This window comes from Enhydra lutris, unplaced genomic scaffold (genome assembly GCF_002288905.1).
Source record: "Enhydra lutris kenyoni isolate GAN:26980312 unplaced genomic scaffold, ASM228890v2 scaffoldscaffold98, whole genome shotgun sequence".
NCBI lineage: Eukaryota > Metazoa > Chordata > Mammalia > Carnivora > Mustelidae > Enhydra > Enhydra lutris.
This window is the reverse complement of record NW_019154182.1, coordinates 1,511,078-1,529,834: the sequence shown is the minus strand read 5'-3', so window position 1 is coordinate 1,529,834 and position 18,757 is coordinate 1,511,078. Positions and strand designations below refer to the sequence as shown.

At 48.1% G+C, this 18,757-nt stretch overlaps 1 protein-coding gene across 1 annotated transcript in view; it reads left to right on the top strand.

Annotated features, from left to right (window-relative positions):
* LOC111139287 (ALK receptor tyrosine kinase) overlaps positions 1-18,757 on the top strand; it is a 671,342-nt gene that overhangs the window by 589,132 nt on the left and 63,453 nt on the right. The window contains exons 10-11 of the mRNA XM_022491523.1: positions 2,413-2,507; positions 2,673-2,798. Coding sequence (XP_022347231.1) covers positions 2,413-2,507; positions 2,673-2,798 — 221 coding nt within the window. The remainder of the gene's footprint in view (positions 1-2,412; positions 2,508-2,672; positions 2,799-18,757) is intronic.

The window sequence follows — 18,757 nt, the reverse complement described above, 5'->3', positions numbered from 1 at the left end:
AGTCTAACTGGTGCATGCTAGAACTTTCCCTCCATCCTGGAGCAGTCTAGCTGGTGCATGCTAGAACTTTCCTTCAATCCTGGAGCAGTCTCACTGGTGCATGCTAGAACTTTCCCTCCATCCTGGAGCACTCTCACTGGTGCATACTAGAACTTTCCCTCCATCCTGGAGCAGTCTCACTGGTGCTTGCTAGAACTTTCCCTCAATCCCAAACCACTCCACCTAGTATATACCTAGTATAGACAAGACCCAAGGCCACAGCTGACCTGGAGAGTGACTTGGCATCTGCACTTTTGGGGGAACTGCAATAGGAAAAACTCATTGCATCAGAAAGACTAAGAACCTTGAGGAATTCTCACTCATCCTCAGCAGGGAGGGGAGGGAAGCAGAGCCAAGAGCAATCTCTTCTTTCCCTGAGGTTCAGTTGAAGACACTCAACCAGGTACCATCCAATGCAGAGAATCCCAAATCTCCTGAATCTGGGTGGCCTGATGGCCACCGGCCTCTTGGCTGGTGCCCCGAAGAACAGAAAATCCCAGATGGGTCCTGCTGTCCCCTCCCTGCCCCCGAACCTGCCACTGCCAGAGACTATTCCCAGAATGCCTCTGCTCCATACCTGCTGTCCCCACACCCCAGCGTGACCCACCTTCGTCCCTCCCCCTCCCGCCCCCTCCCTGCAGCCTCTGGAGTCTGGGGTACTTGGGGCAGGGTTGGCAGGGTGGCCTTGTGGGTGGAGGGAGGCCTCGTTGCATGTTTACATCTGATTCAACATCTGATTGAGTCTTCCCTGATTGTTAGGAGTGTTCCTGACTCCGACTATGTGCAATTCCCTATGTCAATCAGATTCTTTTAAACAGCAGCTGCCACTGCTCTTGCCTTGCAGAGCACTTTAGAAACTCTTCTATTTAGAGACCATTCCAGCCCAGCGTGCATCATGCCATCCATGCTAAGAGGCCCAGTGGCGGGTGGAGAACCTTGCAGCCTTAATCTCTCAGTAATGAAGAAGAGCAGAGAGAAGGGAGGGAAAGCAGGGAAGGGAGGGGAGCTGTGTATCTCCCAGAAAGGGCCCAGTTAGGGCAAAACAGGGGTTTTGTCCCTCTCCCCTGTGCTCAGTGAGTGCACACAGGTAATTCACTCACTCTGGCAACCCAGGCCACCTGGAAGGGATGCCCAGGATGCTCAGCACCTGGCCTGGCCCCTCAGCCTGTGGATGACGGATGAGGAGCTGGTGACCCGGAGTGAAGAAATGGGAAAGGTGGGCCGTGGGGCCTTCCCCACCGCTCTTCCACCCAGGGATGTGATTCTTTCTAGTCGCCATCCCCAAGGGGCTCCGTGCACCTGTTCTCTTGCAGACCCTGGCAACTGCTGTAAACAGACCAAGATGACAGTGTCCCAGCCCCTGTTTGCCTCCTGAGAATGCCAGGCCTGGGTTTGTCTGGGCTGACCTAGGCTGGAGCTGGGGACTTATCCTCGGGCCGCGTCCCCTGGGGAAATCTAAGGAAACCGTGACCTCACTGCGGCTCATGGAGAAGCCTGATGCTGTTTGTACCCACTGGCCGCTCAGCGCATCCTTCCGCACCCCTCACACGTGAACCACAGGGGCCTGGCCCTGCGCTGAGCCGTCCCTCACTCCGGTTCCTCCGCCGCAGATGCCCTCCCCTCACTGTTCCCCGCCCCACATCCACGCCTCCCAGCCCTCACCTTCCTTTGAAACCCACTTCAAGGCTGCCTTCTCTGTGAGCAAACCTAAGTAGGTTTACTGTTAATTCAGGCTGCTCTGTGTTGGTTACAGACACTCCCAGGGATCAGAGCCAAATTATTTAATATTCAACAACGGGTCAAGCACCACACAGAGCAACCCCAGTGGAGACTGACATTGGCTGAGATGCCAGATCCTTGAGGGAACCCCCCGCCCCGCCGCTACACTGTGCCGGGGGTTAACCTCTCTGTTGCTAAATAATGGGGAAAACAGGGGGTACCCGGGAAGGAGCCAGGCTGCCTGAGACAACAAGCAGGGGACACTTGGGGGACAGTGGCTGTTACCAGTTGGTACAGAGCTATTTTAGTAATGACTTCGGCTCCCTCAGGGACCACCCGCTGAATATCAAGCCTACCCACTCCTGCCCGCCCTCCGCACCCAGTAAGTGAAAGAGGTCTCCGAGGAGTTTCCGAGCCGTTTCAGGGAGCCCCAGAACCAACCCCCAAACTCCAGAATAGACTAACCTATGGAACAATCCCTCAGACAGGGAAGTAGGGGACAGCTCCCCTCTCACAACTACTCCGCCATGAAGGAAGACTGACCAGAAGGGCAGCTGTGAGCCCCTCATGGGCACACGGCCGCCAGACGCTGAGTCCTGCCAGGTGACCGACCCACGCCGTTCCTCACCCATGGTCCTCTTACCACACCTACAGGTTCTGGCTGCAGATGGTTGCTTGGTGGGGACAAGGATCCAGAGCCACCGTGGCTTTTGACAATATCTCCATCAGCCTGGACTGCTATCTCACCAGTGAGTTCCCCCTGTCCCCGGCACTTGTCCCCAACCCAGACGACCCACAGCCACACTCTCCCTCCTGAGCCCACCCGCCTCCCCCACCTCCCCTGGGGCACACTTCTCTCTCTCCCTTAAACCGAGCCTCACTTAACTCAGCCCGTGGGGTCTTCTCTTCTCTAGTCAGTGGGGAGGACAAGATGCCACAGAATACGGAACCCAAATCAAGAAATCTATTTGAGAGAAACCCAAACAAGGAGCCAAAAGCCTGGGAAAATACAAGAGAGACTCCCATCTTTGACCCCACAGGTAAGGGTTCAACTTACAAATTTGAGCGAAGTCATGTTGTTGTTGTTGCAAAGGCAGAAGAAAGATACGGGCTGTGACGGCGGTAGGGAGCTGTGTTTAAAGAATAAAAGAGTCAACCGTTCAAAGGACCATCACCTACACCCTGGCTGTGTGGCTATAAGAGAAGGTCATTAGGGTCTCTAATTTTCTGGCCGAATGGAGTATCTGGAAGTTGAACGAAGGACCAACTCTCCTCTGTGCCCAGGGAGGACCCAGGAACTGACACCGGAGTACCAAGCCGATCTCCTTTCTTCAAACTCCGTCCCTTGAAACCACTCCCCATTTACAGAGCAAAGCAAACCTTACACCAGATTTCTGCTCCTCCTAAAGAGTGTTGGGCCCACTGTGCTAAGCCAGGCTAGCCCGTCACGGGTAAAGGCCCAAAAGCTTCAGATTCAACATGATTCCCCAAAGCTTGGCTGCCTTCCAAAGCTGTCTGATTCAGCATCTTCCGGGCGGAAGGACTTCCCATGGGGACTTCAAACACAGTCCTCTTCAGCCTCTGGCCCTAAACCATGGTGTGACTTCTCAGCTATTCTTCGTACTAGGAGGAAATCTCTTAGAATCGTTTTCCAAAGCCAGTATGATGTTCCTGGGCAGATGCTAGATCTGTGAGCCTCGCCCCAGAGAAGCTGGGGCCTGACACTAGCAGGTCAAGGGGTTCCCCCAGGTGGTCTGGGTGCCTGGGTATGGGAGTGAAATGAGTAACCTGGAGAAGCGTGTGCACAACACTGTCCACCCACAACCTTTTTCCTATAAAAGATCACTTTATTAAAATCCCAATAGATAAATGATAAATTTCTGCTTGTAATGTGAAATCCTTGTTTAGTGCAAAATACAAAGAAAAAATACAAGTGGAGACTTACACCTTCACACTAAACTCATTGACTCTCAACTTATTTCATAAATATCAGCTTTGGTTTATCTTCAAAGAAAGAAACCCCTTCCTTTCTCTGGTTGAAAAGCCACCCCAGGTGTAGCTCTCTCTGTCCCGGATTCCTGCCTGATCTAGCGGCCGGACCAGGGGAAAAGAGTTCATTGCTTTTCCCCCTCACCTCTCCCCTCTCCTCCCTTCATCTTTAACTAAAACCTCAGAACACCTTTTCATTTGTCCACATGAAAGGGAACCTGCTGCCTCTGTCTATTTCCCTACTCTGCCCCGTTGTGCATGAAAACGACTAAGGTGAGGCAAACGGCCTTCTGTCCATCGTCCGCCGCCCCACCACCCCACCCCAGGGACAGACCTCCAGGACTCCCTGGGTCCTGGTCAGTGACTGCCTCCCTGCAGTGCATTCAGGACAGGTTCAGCAAACCTCGTGGCAGACCCTGGCCCCGCCTCGCCACCAGCACTGATTACATAGCGGGGCTCTGGGAACACCTATGGATTGACCGATTGACCGGGGTGGGGGTGGGGAGGCTGAGGCTTGAGCTCAGTTCTCGGATTTTAGCAGCCGGCATTTAGCAGCCTGACTCCCGGTTTATTGCCATATGACTCCACTGTCCCTAAAAGGCTCGTCGATGAGGGTCTGCCCAGTAGCCAATCAGACTAACAAAATCATGAGGCAACTGGAAAGCGGCCATGCTCCCCACCACCTCCAAATAGAAGGAGCAGCGAGTGGCTGCCGACCCAGCCTCAGAGCAGGGGGCAGGGGTTGGGGGGGGGGATCAGCATTCCATCTCCAGACTCCCTTCTGCAATGACCCCACCTCCAAGGGAAGAGGATGCTGAGGCAAATTCATCCCCCTGCAGCCTTAGTGGGTTCCTTGGAAAGGCTTCAGAAAACCGAATACAGAGTCCGTGTTTTCCCGGGAACCCACTCCTGCGCTGGGGAGCTAAAGGGGAGGGAGAAACTGAGGTAGGCTCCCAGCTGACGGATATCCCAGCCCCAGCACCCCCTGATTCATCAGGAAAAGCAGGAGCAGGGTCACCCTTCCCCACCCCCACGGGACAAAGCCCATCACGCCCCCTGGGTGCCACTCATGGTCAGGGAGATCAGGCCACCCTGGGTCCACGCTGTGGCCCGCCCTCACCTAGCTTTCATCTAGAACTACACACAGTTCCTGTATGCTTCCTCTGTGGCCAGTTACGTGCTCAGAGATGCTGAGCGGAGCAAGACCCAGGTCAGGCGGTCAAAGAACTCCAGTCTACAAGAGAGCACGGATAGACGGGGAGGGGTGGCCTGTGAACCAGCAGGTGACGGCCCGCAAGGTGAAGCTGGGCCCAGATCTAAGCTTCTGCCTGCGAGCGCCTCTAGAGAAGAAGGGGAGAGGTAGGGGCTCGGGGTGGGGGGGCTGCAGTGGGAGGGGAGGGGAAGGGACGGAGCTCTCAGGAGCCCATCTGCCTGCTTGACCCTGGGCTGGGGTGTTTCTTGCACCAACCCATCCAGACCTCACTCTGGCCAGGGAGAGTTGTTGTCATTACCACTGTGGGATGGGAAGATGGTTGAGAGGGATGAGTCCCCTAGTGGGTAGAGAATGGAGCCAGGATGTGACCCTGAAGTCTACAATCTTTCAGCCAACTAAGCCGCTCCAGGTAGCCAAGTCCAGAGAGTAACACTGAACATGGGGAAGAGCAGGAGAGCTTCCCAGACAAAAGGCCCAGCCTGTCCAGGAAACACATCAGTTCCCAGCCTTCCAGCCAAGGATGGGGGAGACCAGATAACAAGATGTCCTTGCCAACATTCAGCGCTGTCAGTTTCTGCAGGGCTAGGCCAAGGGCAGCTGGTGGCGTTTCCACTCTCCTCCTGGCAAGTGTTAGAGCACCTCCTAGAAACAAAAAGGTTACACAGGGGCTTTTAAAAACAGTCACTCACAACACATCCAGGTCTCCCTAAATGCTCTGCATGTCCCCTGAGTCAGCCCCACGACGAGGTCCTGACCTCCATCTCTAGGGGTTCCTTCACCCCGAAGCCCACGGGGCAGAGCTGAGCGCCTGGAGCTTCTAGGCAGGGGAAAGCCTATCCAGGTGCTTCACGGAGCTTTCTCGGAAGCCTGAATCACTTTAGCTAATCAGATGAAGAAACTGAGAGAGAAAACGGGGCAAGTATTAAGTCTGGGAAAATTACATTTGTCAGCTTTGCACATACAATTACGTTAACCAAATGCTTGGGATAATGCAATCACAGGGCTGCAGAGCTCTCTCTCTCTCTTTCTGTCTCTCTCTCTCTCTCAGCAGTAATGAATGTGCAGGCAGTCTCTGTCACCGTCCACCAAAGCCAGAAAAGGACAGGCAGGACCCCCAAGGCCCATGACCCTGCCTCAGCTTCCTTACCCCTCTCTCCTTCTCCTGTGAGCTTACATGTTGTATAGCGAGAGCAGAAAACTTACATGAGAACCAGCCCAAACATTGGGCCCAACCCACAAGTATTAGTAGCTCACGGAGCCCTGGCATCAAACTACACTCTCGCCTCTGAGTTGGTTAGTGATGGTTGGTTTACTGCTTTCTGAGTACTCATCTCTTGCCAAAGGGCAGGGGGACAATTAAAACCACATAGGACCACAGAAAGAGCACTGGACCAGGAGTCAGCAGGTCTGTGCCCAGCCTTGGCAGGCCTGCACTAGCAGGCTGTGGTCCTGGGGAGGGTCCTGCCCCCACACGACCTTCTCTCTCCTCATCTAACAGCTGGGGCATGTCAGTAAGGCCCCCAAGTAGCAGAGCTCAGAGGAGAGCTACTAATGTCAACACAGGCAAAGGCAAGAAAACTGCTTCTTTTAACAGTTTAAAGTAGACAGTCTCCAGGTCCCTCCCCATCACCAGCCCCATGGTTTTAAGGGCTGAAGGGATAGGGTATAAGGGAGCCAGAGCTTCCTTGGTCCATCTCTCTAATTAACCCATGGCACTGTTAATGTGCCCAGAAGAAAGGGTGGCAGACTGTCCATTTCCACGCACGCTCCTACAGTTCAAGAACAGATGCCAATTTCAATGAGAAAGTTTTATGTGTTTCATATAAATTGATTGAGTCTATTTCTGCTAAATGCATTATCCATTCACCACAGAACAACTATTAGAGTTAATAGAATTTGTAGTGAGAGCCATTATGGTCCACGCGTGCCCTTCTGGGGATGACAGCATTGTTGCAAGGCGGGCTTGCCAGGGCCCGGCCCCCTCGCTCAGAACCTGTCTTCTCGTTTCCACCAGAACCTTCTGCGTTCACGCGCTGCAGGCCGGGTCTAGCTCACTGTGGTGGCACGCCCACATAGTGGGGAGTTGCAGAGCTGCTGACCAAATAAATGTACTCGAATCCAGCCCCAAACAAATCATAGCATCCTGTGGGCACTGCACGTAGCTCCCTACAAGCGGCAGGGAGCTGGGGTCACTGTTTTTGCCTTAGCTCCTTACTGTGGGCCAGTTTGGGAGGCAGGAGGGGAGGACAGGAAACAAGAAGAGAAGCCCCGGGGAGCCCCACTCACCCCCGCAGTGGGGAGTAGGAGGGTGGGGTGGAGGGAACAACTCCATTTGGATGCTCGTCTCCATTGCATCATTAACAGCCTTCCCCAGAGATGCCCAGTGACAGAATCTGGGACTTCCTGAGGGCAGCAGGGACCCAGAGCCACCCCAGGCTTTCTCCCAGTGCGGCCTCACGGCATCTGCTTCCCGTCACCTTGCCAGGGGAGGGAGGACCCAGAGGGCTGCTCCTTCAAAATCAAGCTTCCTGGTCCACAAGGACCTGTGGAATCTGAATGTCTAGGAAGAGGAGGTCACACTCTGCATTTTTAACAAATTCTCAAGGAAAGCCTGATTTGAAGTAAGGTGTCGCAACCCCAAGGGCAGCCTGACCTCTTGAACACAGATGAGGAGGAGCCTAGGCCTGGGGAAGGGGAGGGGCTTCCTCAGAGTTGCATGGCATACTTTTAAGTCTTTCTCTCTCAGACAGCAAAGCATTTTGTCGTGTCCTCTTTTCACACCTGAAAACCACCAGTCACTGGGCGGTGGTGGGTGTCAGTAACTCTTCTGAGCTCTTCATACGTGTTATCTCGTTAGTTGAGACTCTAATGTAATCCCCCTTGTACAGATGAGGAAACAGGACCACAGGGGGTGAGTAAACTTGCCTTAAGTTATACAACTTGTGTAAAAGGCTAAAAAAAAACATAGTTTTTTTAAATCACGTAGAGAAATTAAGTTTTCTAAGCCAGGTAACATTTGGAACCCCATTTTTTTTAATTTATTTTTTTAAGGTTTTATTTATTTATTTGAGAGAGAGAGAGAGAGAGAGCATGAGCAGGGGGAGCAGCAGGCAGAGGGAGAGGAAGGGCAGGCTCCCCACTGAGCAAGGAGTCCAATGTGGGACTCGCTCCCAGGACCCTGAGATCGTGACCTGAGCCGAAGGCAGAAGCTCAACTGACTGAACCACCCAGGTGCCCCGAGTTGTGATAAATCTTAAAGGAATTCTACCATTGACTAGTCTTCTAGAGGAATCTCTTCTCTGAAAAAAAAAAAAAACCTCTGTGCCTAAAGATTTGCTTAGATCACATCTGCCTCTTCACCCATCCTCCAAACGGCACCCTAGTCACACGATGTCCCCCCACACACATAAGAAAGCTGATAATGGCAGCTAACTGGCACCCTCTGTGCACCCCAGTCCTCACTGGTGCGCATGGAACACACTTTTGTCAGCACCCATTCACCTGGGGGGAGCAGTTCCTTAGGACTTGGGCAGGCATGGGCCTTAGATAGAATCCTGGGGACTGGTTTGGGTGGCCGGCCATTTTCCTGCTCAGCTGGCCTGCTTTTTAACCAAGTATCGTGGATTATCACCTACTGATAGCAAGGGAACTCGTGAGCACACGTGAAGCACCAGCCTTAACAAGGCTCGTGGGCCCCCCGTCCCCACACAGGTTCAGTGCCCGCCGATTACCATATCACTCTTCATTTGAGAGCGGCTCCCTTCCCAGGGAGCTAACACGCCCGGGCTCCCGGAGGAGACGCGGCGTGGAACTAATTCCTGATGCGTGGGCCTCATGACCGTCCTTCAAGAGTCTCTTCCAGTATGAGAGGTTGTGTGTGTTGCAGACCCCGTCAGCACCCCCAAGACGTGGACTGCGTGGTTGCCAAGGGAGAGAGAGCCCTTCCACGGGGATCTGGGGACAGCTCAGGGGGGGAGGGGAGGGCTGAGCTGGAGGCTTGCTCGCCCCACTCCCCCCCCCAGGGAGCCCCCACCAGCAACAGCTTCCGGGCCAATAGTCCACCACTGAAGGCTGTCCCCTTGGATCTGTACCCCAGTTACTAAGCACGTTCAGCTTCTTTCCTTTGGTCCTTACAGCGCCCCAGGCTCCCCGAGAATAGACGTCACTAACAGAAAGCCGGATGGCATGGCTGTTTGTTCGTTTGTTTGTTGAAATATAGTTGACACACAACGTTAAATTAGTTTCAGGTGTACAACACAGTGAGTCAGCAAATCTATATGTTGTGCTATGCCCCACCCCCACCCCCCCAGTGTAGACCCCACCTGGCACCACACAACACTATTGCGATACTATTGACCAGACTCCCTGTACTGTATCTCTCATCCCTGTGACTTACTCATTCCCTGACCGGAAGCCCAAACCTCCCACGCCGCTTCATCGATTCTGTGTCTGGCGTACTTTTCAAGAGCACAGACTCCCTGGGTTCAAGTCCCAGCTACGCCATTTAGTTTAAGCTACTTCCTTCTCCCTTTTTGTGCCTTTGCTTCCCCACGTCAAAAATTAAAAAATAATAATAATAATAAAATAAAATGGTGCTTTTCTCATTAGTGCTTCTATTTCATAGGCTCGATGACAGGATTAGGGGAGTACATGCCTGTCCCAGTCTGAAAGAGCAGGACATGAAGTGAGCTGTCTGAGCCATGGCTGTTTCCTCATTTCAGAAGTGAGGAGACAGAATCAGAAAGGTTCTGTGGCTTGTCCCCCCAGCCAAGTGCAGAGCCAGGCTCCAGACTCAAGCTGGCAGCCTCCGGAGTCTTCACTCTCTAACCCCATGCCCGCTGGGAGGAATCCCAAATACCACCCAGCTGCTGAAAAGGGAAAAGCTCTTGCTGCATCCAGATCGACTGGCTTTCTCTTTCCAACTCAGGAAATTCAGCTCAGCATTCAACACAGAAAACATTGCTGTTTTCTAGTCAATGTGATCTTAGAATTCCCGGAATCCCAACACTTAAAAAAAAAAAAAATCATGTAGGGCTGAGTTTCAATTCACCAAGCTTAACAAGTGTGTACAGTATGCGTGCTCTGTGCCAAGCCAGGTGCTGGGTGCCCCGGGGCCTGCTGCTGGGAGGGGACCAAAGCGCCGCTCTTGAAAAATGCACTACCCAGAGCCGGGTCCACAGAAGCCTGAGATGAAACCACTGCTCTCTCAGCACGAGGGAGATCCTGGCTCCCTTTCCAGTTTATAATTCAGATCGCATCTGGAATTCAGACGGGTCTTCCCACTCTATGGCTCTGATTTTACCCTGTGCTGGATGGTGAGGAGGTCTTCATCCAAGATCAGCACATTGCGAATTCTACTGAACTAAGCATCCTCTTTGAAAAGAATTCTAGGGTCCTTTAAGAAAGGAAGGAAACTATGCTGTTACTACAGAACTTCCCAACCCTGGGCCCCACTGGCCAAACAGCACGGCATCATCCAGCTCTGATGGCCTCAAAAACACCTCATGAACCCCCAGTTTAATGCTGTGTGGTGGTTGGAATCATGGCCAAGCTGCAGATAAAATGGCTTAAGACCAGGGCATGGCTCCTGTTAGCAGAAGACAGGTTCACTGCCTTTCTCTCCTCCGGATGGCCTAAAAAAAACATGTTGCTTTTACCCGTTTGTTTCAGTGAAAGGTTGTATAAGTGGGAGACAACAAATGATCCGGGAACTCTGGTCTCAGCACGGCTTGATTAAGATCATTTAGCTCCAAGACCAGCAGAATACAAAAGGCCCCTCCATCAGCGCAAATGCATTAAGCACTTGTTTTGGGGAAAGATCATTTTTAATTATCGCCCTACTCCCAGACTTGCTGGATCAGCCTGCAAAGCAAACCTGCATAGCCTTGGAGCCTATTCAGTTTTCTGCTTGCTGTAGCAAAGCTGCAGTGGTCCTGGACAGAGAGATGTTCTTTTCTGTTCTGTTCTGTTTTAATTCATCTCGGCCCAGAGCTGGACAGAGGAGCTAAGAGGAGAAAGGCTGAAATACTAACTCTCGATCGCATAAAGGGATTCCCCCCTCCCCTACTTGCTCCTCCACTGGCAAGAGGAAAAGGAACAAGAGGTGGAATCACCGCAACCATCACCGAATCAAGAAAGAGAGAGAAGATGCCTGGAAGAAAGCAGCCTAGCCAGGGTCCTCCACACTCGGTGCTTACACAGAAGATGGGGAGTTTTGGAGGTGGCTAGAGAGTGATCTAGTGCTTTATAACACATTACCATAAATGCAGTAGCTTAAAACAGCACATATCTGTTATCTTTGTCTCTGCAGGTCAGGAAACTGGTTCAGCACAGTTCAGCTGGGTTTTCTGCTTTATCATTTCTCATACGGTTGCAATCAAGGTGTTAGTTATGGCAGGGTCTCATCTGAAAGCTCAGGTGGGGAACATGTCCCTCCCAAGTTCACATGATTGTTGGCAGTCCTTGAGAAGCCTAGGAGTAGTGGAGGAGGAGGGAAAGGGAGAAGGACAAAGAGAGAGTCTGTAAGCAAGATGGAAGTTACATCTTACATTACATTACATTATGTAATATAATCATGAAAATGACATCCCATCCCCTTTACCATATTCTGTTGCTTAGAAGCAATGCACAGGTCTCACCCATACTCCAAGGAAGGAGACTAAGCAAGGTGTGACTACCAGGACACAGAGATCACTGGGGACCATCTTAGAACCTCCTGCAATGGGCTTTTGGGTGCCAGAGATCACCTGATTACTGGGAAACTTTGAGAAATTGTGCAGACTCAAGCCTATCTAACACTTAAATATTCAGAAAACACCCCATGAGTGCCAGTCCATAGCAAGATGATAAATGGGTTGGTCAAGAATCCTGGAGACTACATTATATGTTAATAAAATGCTAGAGGCAAGATATTTAAAAAAAAAAAAAAAAGAATCCTGGAGACTAAGGCTCTAGCTTTGCGATATCAGTAGAATCAAACATTCTGGACCCCAGTTTTTTCCTTCGTGTGTAAAGCAGGGAGAACAGTTACCTGCCACACTTCTTTCTCAGATCTGGCTATTGTAGTGAGGAAATGAGCTCATCTCTAGCAGGCATGGAAGGGTACAAAAGAATATGCTAATATAAAACATTCTTACGATATTGTTATTAACATTATTATTAAAATATATCATGGAAAACATTGGGTGGCTCACTCATCCCTCCATATGTTGTCCTCTCTAAATTTTCAGTGTATTTATAATCTTCCTCCTCCCCAAACTGTGAGCTGTGCACCTTTTTTTATACATACTTTTTTTATACTGTGTGTTCTGACTCTATTTTTCCTGAATTTTTTTTGCAAAAGTTTCAAGCAAATCCCAGATCTGTACTCTTAAAGCTAAAAAGGGCGGAGAGGTAGTATTTTGTGCTTTGGGTCCTTTTGTACAATCAGTTCTCTCCCAACACAGTTCGTCTTCAATTTGCAAATGAAGCCCTCGAACTGCATTTGGGGGAAATACATGACTTTTGTGGGGCTACAGAGGATTGCCCCAAAAAGACCCGCTTGCTGATCTAAATTTAAAAAGGGATTTTAGTCTTTTAAAGCTCGTGAAAATCTCCGTCAGATGAGGACTCCAGGACTTCCTCCAGGAGCAGTTTTTTAATCAAATCCCAAGAGATTGGATCTGAGAGGCCTGATTTGGTTTTTATAGCGAATATTGACAGTATCTTCATAATAATGTGAGCACATTTTACCCATTTAATTATTATTTTTTAAGTGACTGACAGATTGATCCCATTCCAAGATTAATGTTAACAAGTGAGGAAAATAAGGCATGGTTTGGGCTTGTCCAACAACCTGACAGAATCAGGAAAACTCCCCGGGGCCTCAGAATAACTACCTGGAAGACAGGGCTCTTTTTCTCTCAACTGGTTTATGACTTTGGTCCTACTAACTAGTCCATACAGTCTCTCAGTTGACAGTTTCCATCAATAGTCAAGTCAGTGGAGGGTCCACACTACTAAGGAGTAGGACCCAAGCATTCTCTTCAAGACTGCAGGGCTCCCTTCATTTCAGTTCTGCGGGTGTGGTTGTATGCCTGTGAGTGTGTGCTGGTGTCCGAATGACAACGTGGAGATGTGTGCTATCTCCTCGGGAGCCTACCCCTTTCTGTTGTGCAATCATGGCTCAGAGACAAAATACCTTTCCACAAACACCCGTTTCTACCAGGACTACCTGAATCTTTCCACCCTCTCTTGCTCTAAGGCTAATTCAGGAACACGAAGGGCCAAAGGCGCTCCCACCAAACCACGCATGGTACCCTCATCATGTACGAGCTCCTCCCCCTGACCCCTCGAGTGGCTTTGAGGGCTGGCATTTGGCCTACTCTCTTCTTTCTGTACTGTTTGGTTCTTCACGCAACAAAGGTATATTAACTTCCTCTTATGTGACTGGCACTGTTTTAGGCCCTGGAGACAAAGCAGTGAATAGCATCATCTAAGCCTCACGTAGGCTTACAGAGCTTATACACCAGTGAGGGTGAAGGGCGACGAACAAGTGTACAGTGATATATTTCAGAGAGTGATGTTCTGTAAAGAAAATAAAGCAAGTTATGGGGACAGAAATGACAGTAGCAAAGCATATGTGGTGTGTGCATTTGTGCCATAATGATGGGGGTGTGAACAGAGAAAATTTCAGATTCCTTCAGGTGTGGATCAGAGCAGAAACAGACGATGCTATTTGTTGCTGACACTGAAGTCCTACTTTTTACTCCTAAGCAGACGTGGCCTGGGAAAACCTCCAAGGCCCTCATTACATAGCTACAACTCTCATTAAGGTCAAGGTCTTGACTGTGAATTGACCTTGTGCAGAGACACAGCCAAGGGTGGGTGAAGAAGAGAGGGAGGGCATGCCTGGGCTGAGCAGGCCAGGTGGGAAGAATGACCCAAATGCCTGGCTCCCCACCTGGGGAAAGGCAAGCTGAAGGCCATGTACAGTGTCTAAAGAAGTTTTGGAAACATACTCCCTCTCTAAGCCAGCATCACTGAGGGATAGCAGCAGGAGTCTCTGATCATTGGTGTTTTTACTATAAGCAGGTGGGAGATGTTGGTTCTAGAAGGGCCCATTCAGATTGAAGTAGGACCCAGACAATGGCTGGGAGCCCAAGGAAGGGTCCAGTGCCATAACAAAAAGTACTTTATAGATGATTGCTGACAGTTAGTTCAGTGGCCTTATACATGACTAGTGTCATTAATTCAGGGCCTGATGATGGGGAGATGCGCATCTCTGTGATCTTCTTGGCCTTTTCCCCATGTTTGTTTCTTATGATGCTGCATTTCTAGCCACCATGGTGGCATCAGAGGCAGGAATAAAAAAGAAGTGTCTCTTCTCTCCTTTTCTCCAGCCCTCTCAGATATTTTGCCTTCTCTTTTTGGTCTACCATTTGGTCCTACCTCTTCCCCCACTACCCCACTACTTTCCCTTCTGCCCTTGACATTTGGATTTCCCACCCTCTCGGGAGTTCTTTTTCCCCAGTTAATCCTAGAATTGGTCTAAGATGGATCTAATTGATCTTGGATGGATCCAAGACCCAGACCCCGAAGTCAGGACATTTGTTCTTTCTAGTTCCAAATCACTTGGCCAGTTGGGCCAGTGGCCTCCATCTGTCCATCCATCAGAAGTTTTCCAGTCACAAGGGCCTTGTAAGGATTTTACCCTTCATGACTTAGAACCAGACAATAAGCAAGAACTACCAAGAATAAAGCAATGAAGGGTTCTAGCCTCCTGTACTGTTGCCCCTCTCTCCTGAGGCAGTGAATCCTGTTAACATAACCCCCATGGTCAAGCACCAGACTAAGGTCTTCTCTCCCCACAGTCCATGGAGAAGAGTAGATACGGGCAGAAATCAATGACTCTTCAGGCCTGTTTGTGGCAAGGCTGGTGTTTGAACCACCCCCAATTCCCACTTGAAACTCAAAACCAAATCCATTATGTGTAACCCCCAGATGGGTGCATCTACAACACCCCTCTCCCTATCAAATACTTTATTAACACAACTCTGGCTTGAAGCCAACTGGGGAATAACAAAATTAGCCCCGAGGACTCCCTTAACTTAATTTTTACAGCTACGCTTTCAGGAGAGTGTTTTTCCTGTGACCTTTCCCTTCTCTCATGTGTTACTGACTTTCCCTCAGGGAGCAGGGGGTGGCTGAGAACACAACAAGCAGCCATCACAGGAGCCATTAAAAACTCCCTCAGATTGCCGGGTGTCAGAACCGTTTAGGGTAATTCTGTCCTGAAAACAGCTTTTATCTCAACAGCCCTGACTTGTTGCCCATTGATAGGGAGCTGGCTCACTGGTTCCCTTCCATGAAGGGATATTTGCCTCCCAGCAGAGAGGGACATGGGCCTCTGGTCTTTGTTCTCTGGGGGACCTCAGTATTTTTAGGCATCCTGCCTGTCTAGTGGAACTGTGTGAGGGGCAAAGGAGATGATGATATAACAGTAAAACACAGATCACGTGCAGGAGCGTTTCTAGCAAAGAAGACAGGGCTGGTGTTTTAATTATTCTTACACCTCCTAATGTCTCATCAGCAAAAAAGAACAAAAGAGTAATGACCAGAAATCTTTGCCCAAATGAACATGGCTATGTGTGTGTGAGTGTGGTGTGTGAGTGTGTGGAGTGTGCGAGTGGGTCGTAGATGTGGTGTGAGAGTTTGTGTGACGTGTGTGAGTGAGTGTGAATGTGAGTATGTGAGTTTTGTGGTGGATGTGTGAGTGTATGGAGGGTATGTATGGTATGTGAGTGTGTGTGAGTGTTTGAGAGTATGTGTGTGAGAGTTAGCATGGTGGGTGTGAGAGTATGTGTGAGAGTGTGCATGTGTGCACATAGGTCATGCAAAGAAACTCAGTCTAAGAAGCAAACTAGAACATGGAAAATTCACCAACTGAAAACTGTGTTGTAGGAAGAGTAAATGTGACCAGCCTCTCCTCACTTAGCCCCAGATTTAACTTTTCTACATAGTCGCCTATCTGGTAAGATAAAATGACTCTTCCCTCTTCCCTATCTGCTGACCTAACATGGTTTTCAGGAGCTAAACTTGCTGGAGGATGGACATGCTACATAAATGGGCTGTAATTAATGCATGGAAATTGGAGGCCTTAAAAGTCCTGCCCCTGTTGACTCAAAATCATAGTAATGTCTTTCTACCTAAAGTTAGACTTCCAGAAACTTCCACCATCTACTAAATACAAGTACCAAAATATCAGTATATTCCAAAACTGAGATAAAGGCTTCCTGCAGCTAGTTGGTCCTCACCCTGATGCAGAAATAGGGGGCCACTCTCAGACCCTCACCCAACACTGAGTATAAAATTATACATAGTAGAACATGCTGAAGCACTAAGAAAACATACATGATGGTGAGAGAGAAGAAAGTGAATTAGTATAAAGTGTTTATATCTGAAGCCATTTCATGAAGGGAAAAATACCCCTAAACAACTGGTTAAGTCTTGTGTGGCACTATCAAGAAAAAGTTAAATTATACTTAGTGGGCTCTATCCCAAAAAAGGCACACATGATATAACAGCGAGTTCTAGGCCATGGTCTTTGGAGATGTCCCTGATATGTAGTCTGAAAAACCCTGCAGCGCCAGGAGTAGAAATGAGGGCGACAGACCTGATCAGAGAGATGATATAAAAGGGCTAATCAAAGGCAAGTGACCTCAAGTGATTCTCGAGGATTCTGGGAAGATGGCAGTCATGATGTGGTACCAGCATAGTTGTCTATCTTTCTGAATCTAAACGCAAAGCAACTGTATATCAAAACTGAAAACCCACAGACATTTACAACAAATTTTTTTTATTAAAAAATACCCAAAATAAAATGGATGAGGACAAAGTACAACCACCGTAAGATCTGTCTGATATCAGCATCTGAGCAAGAAAAAGGAGATGAAGACAACAGGCTGTCTTATAAACCTAAGAGCATGAGAAAATCACTGACATATACTTACTGGAAATAACTTGACAACTGATCTGAGAACCATTGCTGAATCTGGGAGAGACTTTGTCCACTCCAAGGATATGTGAGTATAAGGGGCCATGGTGATGTTTGAAAGAGCTAGGGGGACTGGGCCACTAGGAAAGAGCCCATACTAAGAAGAAATTTCTGGGTGTCAAATCAACATTGAGTACAATAGGAGTAACAGATAGATAAATAGATGATAGATAGATAGATAGATATCCAGATAAATATGAAGGAAAGAAACAGAGCCAGAAATGTTTGAAGGCAAACCTTGCATTTTTCAACACTATATGAAGGAAAGAATAGAAGGAGCTCTGTGAAGTTAGGAAAGTCCTGAACTCTAAGAGTCCTAGAAAATTAGTTTCATGTCAAAATGCATAGGTATCATTATATGGTGACTAACATAACATAATTAATTGATTAACTAAAATTTTTTTTTAAATTCAAAATAAAAATTCATAGGTATCAAGACCAAATCCCATCCACATTACAATAAGAGTTTTAGAGGAGCATAGAGGACAAAACAACAGCCCCACATTAAAGTGAAAGCATACCAGAAAGACATGCCTACAAAAGAGATCAAAATTTTAACCGATTTCCAAATGAGCTGACATTAAAACAGTGATACAAGAGATGAAAAAATAACATAAGCCAGTGTTACAAAAGATCAAAAACTAAGTGATGAAAGTTATAAAAGAATTTGAGATAAAAGGAAAAAATAATTTCAGAAATGAAAATTAAATTAGAAAGTATGCAGAGCAAATACACACCACAGTTAATGCCTTACAAGAAATACAAGGTGAAAAGAGAAAAAAATTTTAAGTAAAAAAATGACATCCATCAAGATAGGCAGAGAAGGTCCAACATGCAGATAACAGGAGTGCCTGAAGAAAATTCAGAGAAAGGGAACAAAACAAATGCTTAAAGCTATAATTCAAGGAAATTTTCCTCATTGAATCTAATTATTAAAAGAGCACACTGTGTTACTAACCTAGGTGAGCAATACCTAAGGGTATTCTAGTAAAATTGCTGAAAATTAAAGAAAAAGAAGAAAAGGACATTGGGCTCCTAAGCAAAAATACCAAGTGATTTATTAGAGTATGAAATTTAGATTATCATCAAAGTTTTTGATAGTACTACTTTATACCAGAAAAAAGTGGAGTAATGTATTTAATATACTCAAGGGGAAAATATTATCAATATCCAAGAACTCAAAGAATACTATTCCCATAAGCCCTTCCTAAGGAATCTATGGAAACAAGCTTCAGACAACCAAAGTCACTAGAGATATTCAGCATGACTGTTAGGAGCATTAAACATACAGCACTTTTAGAAGTGAGACTAACTAAAGGTTAAAGAGGAAAAGGTATTGTATGTAATGGTGATATGTCCAAACAGTGTAGCTAGAATACAACTTCAGGAAATTATAGGAGAAAGGATAGCACATACACCAAAAAAAATAAATTAACTCATCTCAGTTTTTATTTTTTTATTTTATTTTATTCTATTTTTAGAGAGAGAAAGAGATAGAATGCAAGCAGGATCATGGGGGAGGGGCAGAGGTTGAAAGAGAATCTGAAGCGGGTTCCATGCCCAGTGAAGAGCCCGTCAAGGGGCTTGATCTCACAACCTTGAGATCCTGACCTGAGCCGAAATCAAGAGTCAGATGTTAGCCAGCTGAGCCACCCAGGGTTTCCTGATCTCAGTTTTTATATCAATGATGGTAAAGTAGCAGTTACTACTATGCATATTATGAAGGATAAAGTAACTGACTAATTATAGAATATTCTAAATCT